The sequence below is a fragment of the Anopheles coustani genome, chromosome 3 (assembly GCF_943734705.1).
Source record: "Anopheles coustani chromosome 3, idAnoCousDA_361_x.2, whole genome shotgun sequence".
Taxonomy (NCBI): Eukaryota; Metazoa; Arthropoda; class Insecta; order Diptera; family Culicidae; genus Anopheles; species Anopheles coustani.
The window spans coordinates 47,585,488-47,603,071 of NC_071288.1; the positions used below are offsets into that span (position 1 = coordinate 47,585,488).

Below are 17,584 nucleotides of genomic sequence, written 5' to 3' on the forward strand. Positions count from 1 at the left end.
TTGGTACCGTCGTGTTGGCGCGAAACGGCTACGGTATGATGGCAAGCAGGGTGGCCGCCGCCGCCGCCACCGAAGGTCGTGCGGTAAAACCAATCAAAACGAATCATCATAAAAACCGACAACCGGTCCGGGTTCTCGGATATACGCAACGTAACCAACGATGCGCCCCCGGTACCGCGTGTGGATGTCCCAGCAGCGCTGGTCCCATCGAGTGCCGGAAAGCACAGCACGGCTTCAATTATTTTGTGTTCCACACATATATTCCATTTTTTTTTTACACGATGATGATGATGATTGGAACGTTTTTGCAAATGCAGCCGCAATTGAACAACGCGCACCGACCAGTCCCCCAGTCCCATTTGCCAAGCGGCATACGCCAACTCCACAGTTGTTTCCCTTTCATCCATTGCTCGCTGGTCTCAATTCAAAGGAATTAAATTTCATTCTTAATGAATGGTGAGCGCGATGCTTGGGTCGGTGGGAGGGTACGCATCTTCTTCGATGACATGGCCACCAAAAGGCCGTCTCTGTACGACCCCGATGAATGAATGAATGTATCGAATTCATGATCGATGTCATGAGCAATCGATCTGCAGAGTTCGGGCACCAGTTGAAAATTCCAGTCCCGTTGTTCTTCGTCGTCGTCGAAATTGCCAAAATTTACCTTGAAGTTACGCGCTTCAATGATACGAATATCGGCCGGTATCCTGTCACCGAACTTGACCTCAACGACGTCACCGATGACGAGGTCTTCGGCGCGCAGCGTCAGCTTCTCGCCTTCACGCAGAACGGTAGCGAACTGGGGGACCATGTTCTTGAACGATTCCATAATCTTTGAACTTTTCGATTCCTACAAAAGGGACACGGAAGAAAGGCGGATGAAAAAACGGTATGTATTAAAACTTTATCCATGTGATTATAAACAAGCCCTCGGGTTGGCACTTACCTGGTAGTACGAGAAAATACCGGTCACTATCACGACAGCGGCCAGCACGATACCGAGATAGAGATTATCGTCGGCCGGTTCCTCGACGGTACTGGCCTGGATCGAGTACGCGATGAAGCACAGGATTGCGCCGATCCACAGCAACAGAGCGAAACCGCCGAAGAGATTCTTGCAGAACTTGACCCATTCGGGCGTCTGTTTGGGCGGGGTCAGGGCGTTTGGTCCATCTCGTTCCAGATTCTCCTTGGCTTTCGCGTGGCTAAGACCCTGTAGGTGAAACGGAGGATTACCATTAGTATCATCAATATATTCCATCACCAAAGATAAGAAAGAAACTAAAAAATCCTTCCATGTGCTGAGCAGTTTAATTTTATCTCGGTTCTTTACACCTGTTCGTGGCTAGCAAAAAATAATAAGGACAAAAATTAACTCCAACAACCTTCCGAACAATCACAATTGATAGATGGGCGATAATAATAAACCCTTCCGTCCTTGGTTACAAAGGTCTTAAATATTCGCTATCAACCATATCTTAAAACGGTCACTTCCATCGAACGAACTGTCCGAAAAACGTAAGAGCGTGGTTGCACCATTGATGACGCTTATCAAACGCCTAGGAACATGCTGCTCTTTCACCGGTATTTTTCTCCTGTTTCCGAGACAATCTAGTTCAGTTCCGCCTTTTGCTGGTTGTAAACGTAAATTACTGCAATTTACCAGGTTGAACTGACCCTCCTATCGCCATAAAGTGGCGGTGAGGGCCACCGGCGTGGGATCTGCTCGGTGGTGACGTACGCGGATCGAAACCGGACGGAGTGTGGGGTGGGCGGATGGCAGGTAGATATAGCGCGATGGTTGATAAGAATCCTACGGTTGAGGGACCTCTAGGGGCCAGGGCCGTAGTAGCGCCCCTGTTAACCGGCATTACTTTGGTCTACTATCTAGATCTATCTCATCCATCAAATCCACATTTATTATGCTGCTGTTTTCGATTACTTTACATTTACAACGTTCCAAACACATTTCAGTGTGACGTCACCAGGAACTGCACCACTCGCAAAAATAGTCGTTTAAAACTTGCTATTTTTTTATTTTACAATCAACCAATGCAGTTCATTATGCAATGTTTCGTTTATCTACTGTATGCCAAATGTTTGCTCCCAATATACTAAAGTGTGTGAATTTTGCATTCCTCTGACATCCCTATGAAGCATTTCTCTGAAATTCCTATTGTTAAATATTTTTACTCATTTTTTTATGTAACTCCAACTACTTTCAATCTTATGTAAGGTATATTTCTCAAAAGAAAATATTTTTAACTCCCTCCACTTAAGACCCGGGGGGGGGAACTATAAATTCTTAAGGAATGGAATCGAAGCACAACCCAATCGTATACTTACATTTTCCGGATGTGTCTGAAGTCGCTGGTACAGTTCCTCCGGTGTGATCTTATGATAATCGATATCCAACTCCTGCTTTAAATCATCTAAATCGGCGGCTTTCTTCTTTGGCGGCATTTTGCGTCTTGACTGTAGTCGGGGCACGGCGCGAACGTTTGGAAAAAGGGGAGAGCGAAAAAACAAATGGTAACCACAATTAGCCGAAGCGTTTCACTTTTATTTCGCGGACTTTTTCTGCTGCCGGAGCGGATGGCCTACAAGTGCATCCTTGCCCAGTCGGACTCCACTCGGTGACTGACTGCGAGCTGCTCGCTCGAATTGGTGTCTTGTCGTCCGGGGCCGCCAGGACCAGCCATTAGCGCACGATAACTCTTCAATAATGACTGGGCTGCGGCCGCGACCGATAAGATACCGATGTCAGTCAATATGCTCTGGCGCGTGAGTGTGCGGTCGAGTGAGTGAGAGTCAGCTGAGCTGGATAATTGCAAAGAGGCCACTTGACACGCTCCGCAAGAAGAGCCCCGGATAGATTGTATTTAATATGTTTCATTAACTGCTAAGTACTTGTAATACTACAACTACAACTACTACCGCTACCACTACTGTACCACCGCTTTACCACCGAAGACCACCACTACTTTACTCGCTGCGAAGGCACTGACACCTTTCCTAGAATATTAGGGCATTAAATATAATGTTTTACTATTAAGGTTAGTATTAGAATGCTTAATTGTTTTAGGGCGCACACTTTTAACTACTCAATGTTCTCCGCATGGTATCCATTATTATTAACCCAAGCTTGTATTGAAATTCCCATGCACGAGTTCTTAACCGATACCACTTTCACATTTGAAGTCATGAAGGTGAGAGCAAACAAACTCTTCGCTTTGTGGGGAAAACAAAACCGATGCTTCTAAATACACTGGGGACCACCATCGGCCTTCATCAGGCGCATTCTTTTCCGAACATGTCGTGCCCGAGGACCGTTGTGCGTTGCTAAACGGAGTGGCTGCTCCTTGGACCCATGAGACACGAGATGTGCGGCATAGTAGTACCTGATCCATAGAACGACCCACTCAAGAGGGTAAAAAAGCAATAACATTAACATTATCGCTTCATTTAGAGGCTCACATTGACCGTTCTCTCGAAGCCGAAACCCTCGCGAGACTAGTACGGTCTCCTATACACCTGCGATATAGAACTCCTACGGGTGCAGTGAGGTGTAACTGACAGGCAGACACGCAAAGGGCTCGGAACCGGCATTACATTTTGCGAACGCATCGCTATTTCCATCGCGGGCAAATGCAAAACTATGCTCACTAATTGATAGCCATTTGATGGTACCTCCAACGATGGTGTTCTCGTTTCGATTTCACCATCGTTGAACAACAAGAGCTATAAACAAGGGAAACCTACTGCACCACAGCGAACCGTGTCGCGTTGGAACACGGCCGGTAGATGTTTTCAAGGGGGTTGGTAGCTAGTGTGTTTGCGTTTCTGGCACTCACATGACAATGTGAATACACTCGAGACGCACGACGGACGCTACCAACGAGACCTAGAATCGAACCCCTTTCTCCTTCGGGAGATAAACAACACACCGCGATGAGAAGCGAATGAGACAATTTGCCATCCCCCGTGGAGTCACTGATAAAGGCAAACAAAGAACCAGCATTGCAGAGAGATTGTTCTATTTGATTATTGGCAATCTAGTGCGCCGTCGCTCTCCACACCCCCCTAACCGTGGAAAAGTGGAAAGGGTTCAAGCTTATTAGTTGTTATTATTGCAATTAAGATACGATTGCGAGGGACCCGGTGGCAGGAAGGACGGTTGGCTTCCCAGACAGATAGCAGGGGGGAGGGGAGAGAACAGGCTATGTTGCCAGGTCTCCGGGGGCCATTTTCGCAACGATCCGTCCCGTCGCCGCCGTTGGTGTCATATCTCAGGTGCCATCCGATGACGCGACGTTCCCGATGAAATATACTTGGCCTCCATAAACATTCTGACGTCAGTACGTGCGCTCGAACTCAACTCAGGGATTAGCGGCTGATTGGTTCGGTTGGTGCGTGATATTTACTACCCGAATTCACGCATCCATTGATGGTATTTTTGCTTTCGTTTTTTTTAGCATAAAGCTATCTCAACCTCCAACACCACATACTAACTATCTTACCTTACACTCTTGCTCCGGTAAATATACTACAATTGTACAACAAAAACACATAACAAAAAACTGATGATAAGCATGCAATATAACTAAACCTAACTTGTATAATGAGTGTGTGAAAAGGACTAACAACAAATGAACAATATACAAAATAATTGCACAGCAAACTTTGAATGAACTACCTCATAAAAAAGAGGTAAAAAACGCACATAAACGCCACGTTGAAACACGCCGCTCGGAATCAGTGGACCGTGCACTAAATGGCGATACTTAATGGCAAGTGTAATGGCACACACAAACGCAAAAACCTTACAACAGAGCGATGAAGAAACAGTGCGCAGCCAAGGTCAGGCCATTCACAGCATGGGAGGGATCTCGTCCGTAATGTTATGTAAGTTTTAATAAAATCGGATAAAGTCGAAAATCTAGTTACTCATTAAATTTAAATTGGATAAACATCTGAGGAAATGAAAGAGCAACCTGACAATTTTCCATTTCCCGAAGGTAAATGTGAAAAAAGGTTCACTTCAGCTATGTGAATAGGGACGATATGCCATGCGTGACATAATTGGGAAGTGATTGCTGGTAGTCTAGGTTCCGGTTTTTTTTATGTGTCTGTGTGTGTGTGTGTGTGTGTGTGTGTGCGTGGATTTTTTTGGTTAATGTTCTTATGCACTTCGATAAACGGTCACGGTCGATGGTAATAACGAGACCGGCGAGCGAGCCATAAACTTGACCCGGGGCTTGTTGTGAACATAAAAACTACCACTCAAGTACGTTGATTGTCGATAGTTCCCCGTCCGCTGAACGGTTGAAGCGGCCAATAAAAATGGCAGTATCATCACCCGATTATATAAATATCCATAGTCGTATCACATTTATGGATGTCCAATCGACGGAGCAATTGGACGCTCACCCCTTCTATCCATACAACCCTCCCGATGGGGTGGTTAAGGGAGGATTGATTGAGGCCGCTTTTGGCCCATCCGGGGTAATTTCGGGTGGTTCCGAAAAGGGTTGGGTGGTTCAACCCGTCAACCTCACACAGAGCAACGGTACACGCATGGGGCGCGCGCATGTTCAAGATTAGGCAAGCTGCCAAGCGTGGCATTTTCTGACGGCGTTCTTGGCAGCGTGGACCGCCTGGATCGTTCGTGAAAATGTGCTTCGGTTAATCCTTTCCCCGTAAGTCGCAAAATCGACGACGGGGAGGGTGGTACGAACATAAATGAAACATATGAAAACGCGTCATACATGAAAAATCGCTTTTCGTGAGAGATGCGCGATAGAATCGATTGTGCAATGGCCAATATGAGTAGGGTTAGGTATGAAGTGGATTAGTATCACAAAGCCAACGAATAACGTCAGAGGTGTTCTAACGGTGCGCATACACCAGACCTTCGCACACTCGGGTGTGTAGTAAGCATTTGTCGCTAGATGTATTAGAATGTCAGTAATGTTCTACGGGGGGGAAAATAACGGCCAACATGTAAAGTCCATTACAGCTACCCCGCCCGGGTTTGGTTATTTAATTAGCGCTCGGGTGGCCAGTGTCTAAAGTCAGTTGAGCCATAGAATGGAAGAAAAATAAATAAACCAATACTACCTTAAACTGCCCATCGGCTGTACGGTTGTCATCCTTAACCGGGGCCACCGTGGCCACCCGGTACGAGTCCGTCCTACCGGTCTGTAGGTGTTTGGCCCGACGAGTGAACGTGTATTCGTTCGTTGCGTTTACGTAAGTGTGTGCGTCCGTACGTGTGTGTGATATTTTTTTTTAATTTTACATGTACAAAACCATTTTGTCGGAAGGATATTTGTCCAGTTGGAGTGCGTGCATCGTAACACGAAGGAAAGTCGCCATGGGATTTCAGGGATGGGGGGAAAAATATGATTCGTTCAAAGTACATGAGTTCATTCATAGAGCAACAAACACATTGAAGGCGAGCATGATAATAATAATGTATGAGAAAAACAAACACACAGCATGAACACAACACGGTACAGGAATCGGCAGCAACAGCAACAGCAACAGCAGGGTAAATCGGGCCGCAATACGGATTGCAATAGCATAGTTGATATTGCGGTAATGGGAATTTTGTTGATGAATGGATGGAAAATAAATACAGAGAACAAACATGAGGGAAACAAAAGAAAAACATGATTAGCAAAAATAAAAACGTAGAAATAAACGATCACAATATCACAAAGCATGCAGCAGCCATTTTACAATCGAAGAGAGCGAGAGCTTCACAGTAACGAAACAGAAACGAAAATCTGGAATCCGCTAAATACCACAAACGAACAATTGAACATAGAATATGGTGGAACTCCTTTTTCGGTAATCAATTAACGATAACGCTTGATAATATTTCTTTGAAAATGACTCATTTTCTTTCCACGCTTACACAATTAATAAACGTTTGACTAAAAGTCGATCGATCACAGGAAGTCTAAGCAATACCTCAAACTATTGATGCAGATATTTGTGAAAAAAATTGCACATATAAGCTGAAATAATTATGTTTATGCAGTACCAGCTGCTCCACATTCGCTATCTCGTCCAAGCGGAAAATTGGTTGAGCAAAGAGCACCCGGGAGCGAATGATGGCGATAGAGAGAAAGAGAGAGGGACTCTCTGAATACCAACATTATCCCATAACATTCCGGAGATCCTGCTCCACCGCGACCAAAGCTGAGTGAACGTCCATTCCCTGCTCGAAAATCGAGCGAACGGTTCTTCAGGACATGCGCAGTGAGGATTTTCGAATTATATAATAGGAAAAATTTCCTCGCTTTTCTTGGCACATCGTTTTCTCTGCCTTCCCCCCACAATGTGTGAGTTCAACTTCGATAGAGAAATCGAACCGAAAAGTGGAAGATATATCGTGCTGGAAGGTGTGCTCCTAATAAAGCTCCTCCGAAAGCACAAGACCGATCGAGAACTGGTTCCGTGTCAGCTGCCGTTACGGCCACGTTATGCTGCTAGCGGTGACCTTAGCAGAGAGGTAACGGTGCGCAGAGAAATGTCACAAGGACATGAACCACCGTGCCACCATTCCCCGAACTGGTCCCCCGTGAGTGTTCGGTTCTCGTTAGTGCCGAGAACTTCGTAGTGGTGAGATTTGTCAATATGTAACCCTTTATGAGGAAATAGGGGGGGAAAAAACATCAGGTCCATAACTGAATTTTCATCGTTACGTAAGGAAAAATCGGACTCGCGTTAGCCAGGTGGACGTGAAGAGAAAAAGACTGCAGGAAAAATGGCCCTAGCAAAATTGTACAAATTTAGTTTGAGTGTCCAACGCCATAACTCAACCCAAACAGCTCGCGTACGGTGGACCTAAACACTTGCTAAACCGTTCGGCAGGTCGGGTACACATACACACAAACACACACACACACCTACCTACGCCCGTGCGCGCATTTATGGCTTAAGGTCAGTGTCGTAAACTCCAACGATCAGGCGCGCGGTAAATTTAAAGCCGGTGTCTATCTTTAACGCGTCGCGCCCGGTAAACCGTAATGGTGTGGTGGGTTACGGAGGTGGTGGTGGTGGTGGTGAAGGTTTTCTCCGAAAATCCTCCGCCCATCTCAAGGCGCGTCGCTTCGAAGCACTTTGATGTCACACTGGGACAGGTTCGGTTCCCTCTCCACAGGAGGTGGGGGATAGGTGATGGAAGCGGGGGGTTCCCTTGCTGGGCAAGTAATTAAAAACTGCGGCAAACCGATCCCTCGAACCGATGACAGAACCTGCACCGACGGTGACCGATTGGCCAGGTGCCAGACGTTCCCCGCTGCCCGTTTCGAAGGGAGGAAAACAGCTCAACGGGGGGAGAGGTGGGAGGCCGAAGAGCATAAAACAGGCAACAACAAATCCAAGCGCTGTTGCGGGCAAAAGTGTTGTCATTTTTCTTCTAATAATAAACGGGCAGTATGGGTCCGCGGACAACCAAGACGATCGACAGCTAGATGTTTTTAAAGTGAGGAAGGTTTAAAAAAAAAACACACACACACACAGCTCGATGCACGATGGAGACGCCTGGTTTTTTATCTCGCTTTGGATGCGGAACTCGTGGGGGTTTTGTTTTCTCAGGTTTAATTTAACGGAGTTACAGCAATAATGAAGCGACAAACGACGCAAGCGTTGGGCAATGGGCAGAAAAACAAATCTAATTTACTAAACAATCCATTTTCCAGTATGAGGACTGACTAAAGTGATTAAACTGGCAAGTTCTACGAAAGGACAGCAAGCTTTGAAACATTTCCCGGAAAGTACGCACAATTACCAACTCGGACTTGTTATGAATAATCAAACCCTACCCTCCCTTTCAAGCAAGGGGAATTCCGCTATTTATTCATCTGGCCGTTTGCTGGAAAAAGAGCTGGACTTTTTGTTGACCGAGGCAACGTCGTGACACGAGTAATGTTTGGTTCTGAAATAGCACTCTCGTTAAACATTCCCGCGTTTCGTTGCTCCTTCCCGTGAAGCAGCTGATAAACTTTCCAGTCATATACCATCGGAACAACACAGCGCAACAACACGGCAACTGGCAAGTGGCAGCGATGGGACAGGTCCGTAATCCACCAGTCAAATAACCGGGTGTCAACCTAAGCCGCCATCCGCTCGCCCAGGCACGCGGCCCGTAATCCACCGCCAGGTTAATCTCATCGCAACCGAATAGAACGCACACAGCTTCACTCCTATGTCTTCAGAGATGTGGTGGGACGGGGAGCGAAAAATCCGACCTAGTTCCTGCTCGGCCTAGGAAGACTACTCTTCAGTGGTTGGACGAATTTACGACGTGAGCGTGACTTGATATACGACACCCAAGCCGCGGGCCAGAGTTGGGTTTGGACTAGCTGATAAGCGGCACACCGAGAGGGAAGTCGACTCCTCACCCGGCTTGATGCTGGACCTCGGGGTTTTCTAGCCTTGTGCTTTACTTTCCTCTCTTTAGGAACCCGGAATCTAAAAGCAGCACCGACGGACTATCACCAGGCGCGATCTTTCGCTGGCCACGGATCAACTCTCTGCCATCGTGAGCACGCGTGTATGTTTCTTCTGTATGTTTATATTTCCTGGTGCCCCGCGCTTAGTAGGCTGCTGCAGCTCCAGCGTCCAGCGTCCAGATTCCCTTGAGTCACCATTAATCAGCACGATCGCGGCGTTTACTATCGGGTGGCGAGAGCGCGAAAGGGAGTAGAAACATCCCGGCTTCGTAGTACTGCCCCCCTCCTCTTAACATTATTCCTTTCATTAATCAATCTCCGAGTGTGCAAGATCATTTAGCTCATTATTTACTTCGACCGGTGTGTGCGGTGAGCATTATTTCTTCCCTCCTTCAGATAAAATTAACGAGAAGCAGTGTGCTTATTATTAGCTCTCCTCCAAAAAGCCGTCAGTCAGCGGGTTGGCGTTCAGGTGAGGGACTCTCCTGTCATTCGTTCGGTTGGCAACAAAACAAAATATGCCAATGAAGCGGCGTGCTCAACCGACCGGCGAACGAATCATGCGGAGAATGTTCGTTCACACCGTAGAGTCACTAATGGCAAACGTTGTGATGTTAGGATAGTGTTCATTCAAACTTTCGAACTGCCATGGAAAACGTCATGTTCGGGAAAAGATTGTTACTGACCCGCTGCCCCGCACCTCTCGCGCACACTTGTTTGTTTATTTACCGCTTTGAGGGATTTATTTTTTTATGACGTTAGAAGCTGTTGCATCTAAATTTTCTCCCCCTTTTGCGAATCGGATGTACGCCTCGGAACAACAAACAAAAAATAAACAAACGAAGCAACATCAATCAATGGTGCTAGCTCGTCATCATCAAGGCGCGTCAAAGGGGGGGGCGAGCCAAAATTGAACATAAACATTAGTGCCAAGGGTGTGAATGCAAAAAAAAAAGAGAAGGAACAAAAAACACATTTTCAACTCTGGCTTACATCCTCGACCCAGGCGAAGAGAGGGATGTCAGTCGTATTTCCAAACGACACTTCATCCAATCGCCCGCAACAACATCGCACCGGGGAAATATGATCCACACGAAAGAAGAACGTAGAAAGACGGGTTAGAATGGTCGACTATCGAAGACGTTTTAGCACCGATTTGGCGTGTCGATTGAAGTCCACTCGAAACAACGGGAGAAGGCTTTCCTGCCACTATTCAATGTTTGGAAAACAATCCGGCAAAAAAGAAATCGCTCCCCAACCCGGGGGGAATGGATCTATTTCCGTTGCGGTCCGGTTAGTTCCGGTTTCCGGCGAAAGAAGGTGGAAAAACCATTAGTGGCGAGGTGGCTGCCGAGTGTGTCAATATTTGCACACTTCATCGTTTTCCTCTTGCTTTGCCGGCTTGAGGTTTCGCTTCTCAAATACGCTACTAGCTTACTTTAGCTAAAAGTCCGCTAAAAAAACAAAACGCCAGGCTCATCTGGGTGGTGGGTGCTTCATGCACCTGAGGTGATTTTTTTACAACCCAACCACCCTCGCTCGGCTTATTTGCATCGGTGTCACATCGAGCCATCGTAAAACATGTGTCTCAGGCTCAACGAAAACCGACAGTTGAGTGAGCAGGGAGCACAGAAGGAGAGAGAGCGAGACAACCGAAGGGTGGAACATCAACTGTTAGAAACGTGACAGGCTAAATATGATAACTACTCGTGCCGTGTTGGTGGAGGAAACGTGCTGTTTGAACAGAAATAAAATCCCACTTTTATTGGCAAACAGAAAAATGTTTCTTCCCAAGCAAGGGGGGAGGACACCGCGGAATGACCCGGGGGTGCGGGGGAGATAATTTGCAGCAATTTTGCATCTTTTAGTCACCGGCGCGACACTTTGATGGCGAATATTTAACATATTTTTCCACCCATAAAGGCGGGTGTCGGGTAACCGGAACCAAGGGTTTTTCCTACCGGAACGATCCGACGACGGTAAAGCAAATGCAAATCAATCATCTGCCAGTCGTTGGGTAAGACATTGAACATCCCCTTGCGTCAGAGTAACGACGACGTTAGGCTTCAATCGGGGTAAATAAAGCAATATTTTTCCACCGGGAAATGTATCGGCTTTCGGGGAGAGCATTTTTCAACCAGAAAAAAAACTCAAAAAGGCATCATAAAACGGAATTGCTCCGCTTCAAACACACATTACTCACAGCCTCCAGGTCACAGCTATCGTGAACACGTTTGTCGCTGCTGATACACACAACATTTCCACCCTTGTGTGGCGATTTGAATATACATGAGCGACCTTATCTTGCAGCAAAAAACTAGTTCCAGCGCACCTCCAACCAACCCCAACGGCAGCAGGGCCGCCACACGTCTCGAAGCTGTTTTGGAGGGCAAGGCAAACGAGAGCTCGGCCCTCTGCGAGGCGAAACAAAACGCCACCATTATATTATTATGCCGGGTCGCGCGCGCGCGCGATTGTCGATCATGTTCGGATCAAGATCGGTTCGGGCAAGTGCGACGTACAAGTCGATATTTTATTCAACCCCCCGCGATAATTATCAACGGAAGGGGGAGAAAAACTTACCGCGATCTAAAAAAAGAAATAATGTTGTTTGTAACGCCTTGCAACGAGAGCGTCGGAGTCGATTCGATTAGCTTCCGCCGAGAACGAGACCGAGAAAAATGGCGAGCTCCTAGCGCACAGATGTGTTGCGAATGCTGCCACATTCCATTCCAGCGCGTGTGTGGTTGATGTGACTTACAAACTGCAACTTGTTACAACCACTGTACACAGGGTTTCCCTCGCGTGCTTTTCATCAACGAAACGTGATTCGGGCTGCCTCGAGTTAGCGGGAGCTGGGATGTTCGCTTTCGTCTTCAAACTATCCACCAGAAAATAAGATACAGGTCAATCGTGTCCTGCCTCGTTCGAAGAAGAAGATAGTCACGTACACCAGCGTGTTAGAGCAAGTGTTTCCGATCACTGCTGCGTTCAGTACACAATTTAAAAAAAAACCCTAAATGAGACGAAGCAATTGCGAAGGACGGACAAAAGTCGTGCGTTGTCGTCTTCCCCAACGCACCAGAGTGCACTGGAAAGCCGTCTCTTTCTCGCTGTAGCCAAACTCGTCCGACGATGGTGTGCTTATGGTAAAGGGAAAACACGGTTCAACACTGCTCCATCGAGACGGATGACCATCAACAATCGGTGTCTCGTACACCATTCGTCGTTTGGTGACCCACAATCGATCACCACCACCACCGGCAGTCCACACACTGGAGGGGGTGTGATGGTGGCGGGTGCTAGCGAGGGGGTGCAACTTCCACCCCTTGGTGCAAAAACTATGAAACGAATCGCGCGTATCGTGTACCATCAATCGGGTTGCCCGTCAATCGTGGGCTTCGTCTGTGTGCGCCGAAGGTGATTGATTTATTTCCACTGTGAAATAGTGCGCCTCCACCACCGAATGGGGTGGTTTTTTAGGGGTCGGGAAAGGAGAGGAGATGTGGTAGTGTTTTTGAGGGAGATTATTCATGTTCGTTTACATTGATGTATCCATAGGCAGAGATTTGGTTTGTGTCGAATCATCTAACAGGTGAACGATGGTGCGCTTCCTACGACACTTGAAAAAACATGCGCCCCCGTTTGTGTGTGTGTGCGGGAGGACGTGTTTACTGTACGTATACGCCAAGCAGGCCGGGGGTTTCCTCCTCTCGACCGTTAGAGCTAGTACACGTATCGATAACACATGGAATTTTTTTTAAACAATCATCGCCAGATGCACGCGAAATTTCCATTCAAGAAAGAAATCCCACAAAGAAAAAACCCACCCTCTTCATAATGGGAGCGAACTAGCGAAACGCTCGGAAAAGCACTGAATGGAAAACAACTGTTAACATCTCGAGATCGTGTTTCTTGTTGCTGTTTCGGTGCGACACGTTTTGAAAACATTTTAATTCCCCGATCCGGATGGTGATGCGGGCAAACACGGCATAACAATTCGGAATGCCAATGTCGTTGTGCGGCGTTCCCCCCCCGCCCCTACAAGCACGGCAGCAAATTTGCGTATGGTCGGTTCTCAACCGATTGACCTTAACAATCTATAGCTCTATGTGAACCCCGCAGGCCGACAATCGATGGGTTTGGATGCGAATCGACAATCATCAATTTGCGAGACACGGCCGTCAATCGAAACTGATCATTTTATATGGAAGTGTGGTGCCTGTGTATGTGTGTGTGTGTGGTGCATAAATGTTGCAACATATGTGAGGATTTATTTGACAATTGATTTTGGTTATGAAATATGTCACATCTATTTAATTTAAATTTAATTTAAAATTTTAGTCATTTTCACTTGAAGATAATTTTAAAATAAACGTGTTTGGACAAATAAAACCCCAGTAACAAAGGCGCCTCCATTGGGGCATTATGTAATTGGCACATGCACTCAACCATCGGTTGGAAACTCCCATCCGATAGGGGAGGGCGGCGCCCATTTGCAGGGTAAGTTCTCCCTCCTTCTCCTCAACAGATGGATATTGATTTTTCCAAGGATTGCCTTTTGACGAAAATGTACGATTGGCTGATTTAGGCGAATGGAAAAACAAAAAATGGTTCAAAAAACATTTCGATTAAATTTGACACGGTGCCAAACATGGATGAAGGGTCGACAAAACAGCGGAGAAATACCAGCTCCGTTTCAGACATGGCGCCTTATGTAATACCGAAAAAGGGTTGCTCCCAAAATGTACTTCTAGCGTTCACTCGTTCGTTTGGATTCGAATGCAGTTTTACCCCTAGCGATATTCAGACCAAATATCTTTCGAATTTTCGTTTCGTTTTGCTCTGCTCTTCAGCTCTTTTTCCGCCACGGAACCTACCTGAGGCATCGCTAGTGCCTATCTGCACAAACGGAAGCAAGCAGTAACGGAAAGCGCAGCTGGTACGAGGCTGGGAAATAACCTGAATGCCAGGCCTGGCCTCGAACTCGCCGAATAACAAAATAACTCGATACTATGGAACGGAAATATGAAACGTAATAATTGAAACGGAAAATTGTTGAACACCAGTAGAAACCACAAAAGAGATGAAGACGGTCGACATTGGCAGTACGGCTGTGTGCGGCCGCCCTACAGGACGTGGGGGCATGTGTCCACCACATGAACCACACGCCGTCGATCGAAACAGTTGCGCAACGCAAGGATTTTTTACGTTTTTTCCACCATTTTTCAAAAGACGAGAGAGAGAGAGAGAGAGAGTGAGAGTAAAAATGGCGAGCGAGATGGGTTTCGCGAGAGAGCTGGGAAAACTCCTTCCAGCCGTAAGGGAAACTCAAATCCCCGTTTTTACTCACGCCTTCCCAAAGCTCAACCGTTTCCCTCTCCCTAGTCGTTTGATTTTCTCGCGGAAAACTGTCACTCCGCTCGGGTGTTCCGGACCAAGGGGAACTCCTGTTTTGCAGCTTCGATGCGTTACATGAAATCGTTCTATATTCTTGTGAAAAAACTTCAAAGCAACGGTTTCCCACACCAACCCAACTCCGTGCTGGTTAACCATTCTGAACGATATAGGGAAAATTAATTTCACCTTTCGATGATTGAGCTGTGGTCCGGAAAGGAGGGAAAACCGCGTTAGAGCACGACCCATTTTCTCCGTCGCCTCAAAGGTGCGCGTGTTGCAAACAACCCCCGCCGCGTTTGGCCAGTACCGTTTTATTTTAATAATAACCCTCGAAAATAAAATCTTGTCAAACGAGCTCCGTTCGGCTGAGAAGCGGCGAAAACGGCGATTTTCCGAGTGAGACACATTTGTTTTTTTTTTCTTCTTTTATTTGTTCACTTCAATTCGCCTGTATTTGCTCTCATTCTGTTACGAAGAGAAGCAACACACAAAAAAAAAACAGCCGCTGACCACCCCGGTTAAACTCACCCTTGGGTTGTGGTTTGCTTTAAAAACCCACCAGGGAACCGATTTTCCCGATGTGTGTGTGTCTCGGGTGGAAAGCAACCCAGATCGACGAATGATCGCGCTCAGTTTCGCGCGCAGCAGCGGTTTTGGCGTTTGAAATTGTTTTGGACAGTTGCAAACAGATGCCACAATGTGCGGTTTTACTGTAGCATATATCTGTATGTGCAGTAGGAAAGAAAAACAAGAGTCCTTGCCTCGCTCGCGGGCCAGAAACAATTTTCAAGAAGGTTATACAACGGTATAATGTTTCCTTATTTTTAAGAAAGAACAACGGTCATCATTTGCTGCATATAGGTTGGACGCATGTTTCCCAGCTTCGGACGTGCTCGAGGAAAAATATGCTTGTCCTACAAACCCCTTGCGGTGGAAATTTCCAACGTTACGCGACCGGGTGTTGTTGCCGACGCAAAGGCGGATGTCCTTCCGGAGAGGTTACCCCTCTTGCCTTGAATTAGTAGTAGTGGTGGTGGTGGTGGTGCTTTTGGTGGTCGCAGCAGCACTCGTTGTGGTGGTGGTGGTAGTAGCCAAAGTAGTGTGAACACTCGTCGAACAGGCTGGTGGTAGCGCGATTTTTGACGGAAATGATTGCAATTTTTGTTGGGGCAGAGGACGCGGTGGTTTTAAATGGCACAATGACACAAACACACGCAAGCACACAGACACACACATTCTGATCCACTTTGAAGGATCGCATAATTCACCTCCTACGAGCCCTCGCGGAAGCCACGATCATTTTCAACTCCTAGTAGTTCCTGTCTTGAGTAAGTTTGATTTTTCTTCTCTTAACGTCCTTTTGTAACCCCTTCCACACCTGTGGTTCGTTTTCCACGCCAAACGCGGCGTTGAAAATGTATCTTCTTTTCGTACTCCTCTCTTCCGTTCTCGCCACACGGCTATAATAATGCACAGCACCATCGTTTCGCGCTCTTCTTTTCGGAAACTCGTACGTTTTTCCTCAACAACGGCGAGAGGTCTAAGCTGAACAAAAAAAAAAAAAAACTCAAGTGGGAAACAAGAAAATATCACACCGCGATTTTTCCTACGCGACAGTGTGAAGGGAGGGAGGAGGCTGCACCCGAAACAAAAAGTGGAAAAATTATATTTATCACGGCACGTTCTCGGCGCGCAATTAAAATTGTTCCTCTGGCCGTTTGGCCGATTTTGACACTTCAGGTTCGCGTCGCCCCCGCCGCCATCGTTCGATTTTTCCGCCCGGTCTCGCGCTCCCCCCCCCCGCCTCGCCCTCGGGGTTGGCGGTGTGTAATTTTTGCGTCAAGTCCAATTCAATTATGACCAGCTCAGGGCTTCGGTTTCGATACGCTCACGGTGTTACAACTCATTCCACGTGAATTTCTTGCACAACCTACTTTCACAGTCTATGGAAGGAACCCTCTAAGGACTCGCCAAGGGCAGGTGAATGACTAACCGAAACTCCGAACAGTAAACTAACGTAAGAAAATGCCAACCGAGTTGCACAACTTCAACTACCTGATTCTATTGAGTGCAGCGGGAAAAATTTGCGTTTCCCACACGGGACGGATGGTTCGACGAGCTTTTCCGCAACCGCTCCAAACGAAAGCGAGTCGAATGGAGATTCGGAGAAAGGATAGCCAAGGAAAGCGATCCCCAATGCTGGAAAGCCTTCAATCAAATACTACCGGACGGCCCCTAATCAGTGCGGGACCTCGGCAGGTGGATCGCAGGAGTGACCCAACGAGTGACCATCATCCCTTTAGGCGCAGGACTCAGAAGCAGGAAAGGGGGCTGCGAAATGGAGCAGGATAAAGCCCATCCAAGCTGGGCTTTCGGGGCGAAAAAAAATCCTGGGATCCTTCCGTCATTCCGCTGTTCACCAGTGTGGGGGAACTCATTTTCTTTCTGCTCCATTCTGTGATTTTTTTTACCATTTTCGCCAGCACTCATTTTCCTGCTCCTGTGAGTTCCGGTGTGAGAAAATCACCCTTCTCTCCCATTTTCTCTCCTCCCTACACTCGCTCTCTGGAAAAGGGAAGTTCAATTCGATTTTTTCGAGCGGAGTAAGGATGAGCACAGTTAAGAGAGCGAACTCTCTCTTCCAACCGATTTTCCTCGTGTGTCCTTGTGTCGTAACGTTGCTCGGAAGGACTTTTGGACCGATCGCACGTACACTG

The 17,584-nt window shown here is 47.0% G+C and overlaps 1 protein-coding gene across 1 annotated transcript in view; it reads right to left on the reverse strand.

Annotated features, from left to right (window-relative positions):
* Positions 1-17,584, reverse strand: part of LOC131272893 (sodium/potassium-transporting ATPase subunit alpha) — a 74,920-nt gene that overhangs the window by 17,936 nt on the left and 39,400 nt on the right. The window contains exons 2-5 of the mRNA XM_058274765.1: positions 6,121-6,201; positions 2,347-2,475; positions 947-1,213; positions 665-850 (exon numbers count right to left, since the gene is read on the reverse strand). Coding sequence (XP_058130748.1) covers positions 665-850; positions 947-1,213; positions 2,347-2,475; positions 6,121-6,201 — 663 coding nt within the window. The remainder of the gene's footprint in view (positions 1-664; positions 851-946; positions 1,214-2,346; positions 2,476-6,120; positions 6,202-17,584) is intronic.